Source organism: Bison bison, unplaced genomic scaffold (assembly GCF_000754665.1).
Source record: "Bison bison bison isolate TAMUID 2011002044 unplaced genomic scaffold, Bison_UMD1.0 scf7180017849577, whole genome shotgun sequence".
Taxonomy (NCBI): Eukaryota; Metazoa; Chordata; class Mammalia; order Artiodactyla; family Bovidae; genus Bison; species Bison bison.
This window is the reverse complement of record NW_011480150.1, coordinates 8,015-11,418: the sequence shown is the minus strand read 5'-3', so window position 1 is coordinate 11,418 and position 3,404 is coordinate 8,015. Positions and strand designations below refer to the sequence as shown.

Sequence of the window (3,404 nt, the reverse complement as noted above, 5' to 3'; positions counted from 1 at the left end):
GGCACAACACCCTTCCACTGAGCCACTCAGCTGAGCATGGGAATGGTGAGGGCCCAGAAATGGCACCCACTTGATTGGGGGAAATAAGGGGTCAGAGGCCAGATGCTGATTGAGTACCAAACCCTTACCTGACTTACTACAAGGCAAGGATGATGAACCCTGTTTACAGATGAGAAGCCCAAGGATGGCAAGTGACTTGCCCAAGGTCACATAGCTATTGGGTGGCAGAGTTGTGATTCTGACTGTAATGATCGTAAGACAGAATGGAAGAATGATTGATCGCTTACTGAGTGCTTCATTCATACTAGCTGAGCTGATGTCATTATCTTGGTTTTACTGCCTAAGGAGCTAAGGGTTGTAGGATCAGCTGAAGTTCCATGGCTTGTGCAAGTCCCAGGTTATTCCAGCCTGAGTCTGTTGGACACCCCTCCCCCACTGTGATTTTGTGCTCATACCCAGCACACTGTTTACCCTCCCATCTGGGCATTTCTGGCCCTAAAGCAGGTATGCAGACCACAAGAAGATTCTAGGGCAGTGTAGGATTAGTGTTTGTGAGATTATTGAGCTTCTGCTTGTCTCTTCCTCATTGGTGGCCTGTTCGGGTCATTCCCTTTGTGGTCTTGCTCTGTGGGCAGAGGGTGGTAGCTGTGCTGGCCTGTAGTCCTTCCAGGAGGTGGTGAATAATGTAGTCAGACTGGAACTCAGTTCCAGTTCTATTGCTTACTGGCCTTTGGACATGTGAAATACTCTGCAAATACCAGTTTCCACATCTGTAAAAAGACACCACTGACATCAGAGGGCAGTGAGGAGCAATTCTGATAGTCCATGTAAAAGATCTGGCTGGCGCCCCCCCCACCCCCATCTGATGGCATTCACTCATTCATTCATTTGTCAAATATAGACTACCTACTCTGTGACAGGTATTGATTAAGTGCTGGGGACATAGCAATGAGCAGAATCACCCAAGCCCCTACTCCGAAGCAGCTAACACTCTTGCGAGGGTGAGAGGTTTACGTAAATGCTAAGTTGGTATGATATAACGTCAGCACTATAGTCCTTAGATAAGAAGGAAGCAGACTTGGGGACAGAGTGACTGGCAATGCTGTGTAACATAAAGAGGGAGCAGGCAAGTGCTCGCTGAGGAGGTGGTATTGAAGCAGAGATGTAAGCGGAGGTAGAGATGGAGCCATGTGGCTGGGGGAGGAAGGTATGCATTCCTGGCAGAGCAGCAGGTGCAAAGGGTGAGCCTGTGGAAGAGCTGGTGTGGCTGGAGTACAGTGAGTGAGAGAAAGGCTTAGGAGATGGTCAGTTGAGGAGCCTGGAGATGAGGGGGAAAGGGGTTGGTCGCAGTTCTAAAATGTGGCAGGAAGTCTTGGGTGATTTCGAACAGGGAGTGCACACAGGCTTTCTGAATGATAGCCTCGGCACCAGAGAGGCTCAGGATTCCTGCCCAGAAGGGCAAGGAGGCTGGGCAGGTGTGTATACTAAACACGATGACATCAGGGAAGCTGATTAAGATCACCTCTGGGCCTCCCTGGGAAAATACAGAGGAAGCTGGGAGTTGGAACGGAGGGCGAAAGTTGAAGGACATCCATAGGTTGTGGAGATTAGAAGGATGGGGGTCAGGGTGATTGTGGTCCAGAGTGCTCAGAAGCCTTCTGTGGTTGGTCCAGTGTGTTCTGAGATCTTCACCTCTGTCCCCTTCCACCAAAACTGGGGCGGGGAGGGGGGATTTCTCACCCTCCTTTGCAAAGGGTCCTGTGCAGACTGGACAAAGGCGGCTCCAGCTGTTGCAGCTGGCATGTAGGTTCTCTTTTTACTGGGCCTTCCGCCCCAGGGGCATGCAATCAGTGTTCTTAGCTGCTCCCAGCCCCCTCCCCACAGCTTCCCTCTTCTGTCCGAAGTTCCTCTTATCTCCAGGCAGGCCGTTGACTCTTACTCCTGAGGTTATCATGAGTCAGCTGCCCACACATTTTCTCCCAACCCCGTGACTGCCTTCCTTGTCTTCTTGCCCTGCTGAGAGGGTTGCTGGCGGAAAGAAAGAGAACCTTCCACACCCCCACCCCTAAAATGCACCCTCATGCTCCAGATCAAACCTGCCTCTAAATGAGATGTTGCTGGCCCTGCAGAAATGCCCAGGGCCAGTGTCTGCCCCCTGCCCTGGCCCCACATCTGTCCAACCTTCTGAGGCTGTTTCCCTCCCTTTTACTAGCTGAGCATTGAGGACTTCACAGCATATGGTGGCGTGTTTGGAAACAAGCAAGACAGCGCCTTTTCTAACCTGGAGGTAAGAGTCTACACCCAGCCGGTGACCTTGGAGGCCACCCCGTGCCTCCCTCCACCAGCATAATAGGAACTATCCCCCTCAGGAACCAGAGACGTTGGCTTGATGGGGAAAGGCCAAGTGTCAGGGCCAGGGGTGTGGTGTGTTTTGTTTCTTACCTGGAGTGAGACCCGGTGTAGGTGTGGCTTGCTACCGAGGTCTGGGTAGCTGGCCGACCCTGGTCCCGTGGCCCCTTGCTAACTCATCTGCCTGTCTCCCCCCTGTTCCCAGAACGCCCTGGACCTGGCCCCCTCCTCTCTGGTGCTTCCTGCTGTTGACTGGTACGCGATCAGCACTCTGACCACTTACCTGCAGGAGAAGCTCGGGGCCAGCCCCCTGCACGTGGACTTGGCCACTCTCCAGGAACTGAAGCTCAATGCCAGCATCCCGGCCTTGCTGCTCATCCGCCTGCCCTACACAGCCAGGTATGGCTGGGCCTCTAGCCTCAGGGCCCAAGCTCTGGGGGCACAACTCTGTCCAGCCAAGCCGTCCTCCATTTAGCACCCTGAGGCCCTCCCAGAAGGCGTCTGTCTGGCCAGAAGAGGCAGGAAGGCCCTCCAGCCGGGTTGGGACTCAGGAGTCAGTGCCCAGCATCAAGCTAGGCCTCTCAGGCCTCCTGAGATGAGCCAGGCATGGGCCTCGCTAGCAGGGAACCAGCCTGCCTAGTGGGGACTGTTCATGGAGAGGTGGCAGGGACGTGACTGGGACTCTGGAGCTGGGGGAGAAGGCACAGGGGATTCCAGGCAGGGCCGCGAGGTGAGCAGAGGTCCTGGGAGGGGGGACTGGTGGTGGTGAGTGTGGCTCTTGGAGGCCCAGCTCGAGTGTTCTAAGTGGCGGGGCTATACCAGGGAATGCCAGGGCCTGGAGGGGCTTCAGGAGGCAGCCCAATGAGTGGCAGAGAGCCATCAGGATTTGGGCAGCTCGAACTTTATGTCTCTTCCCTAGCTCGGGTCTGATGGCACCGAAGGAAGTCCTCATGGGCAATGGTGAGTGGGGTCGGGGAAGGGGCACGGTTTCCATCTTTATCCAGCCCTTGGCCATGCGGAGCTGGCCCAGGTTCCTCAGCCCCTCTCCATTCCCA

The 3,404-nt window shown here is 54.9% G+C and overlaps 1 protein-coding gene across 1 annotated transcript in view; it reads left to right on the top strand.

Moving 5' to 3' along the window:
• Positions 1–2,212: 2,212 nt before the first annotated feature.
• Positions 2,213–3,404, top strand: part of ATP6AP1 (ATPase, H+ transporting, lysosomal accessory protein 1) — a gene marked incomplete at its 5' end in the record, with an annotated part of 4,486 nt that continues 3,294 nt past the window's right edge. Inside the window, 3 exons of the mRNA XM_010847385.1 lie at positions 2,213–2,287; positions 2,555–2,748; positions 3,269–3,309. Coding sequence (XP_010845687.1) covers positions 2,213–2,287; positions 2,555–2,748; positions 3,269–3,309 — 310 coding nt within the window. The remainder of the gene's footprint in view (positions 2,288–2,554; positions 2,749–3,268; positions 3,310–3,404) is intronic.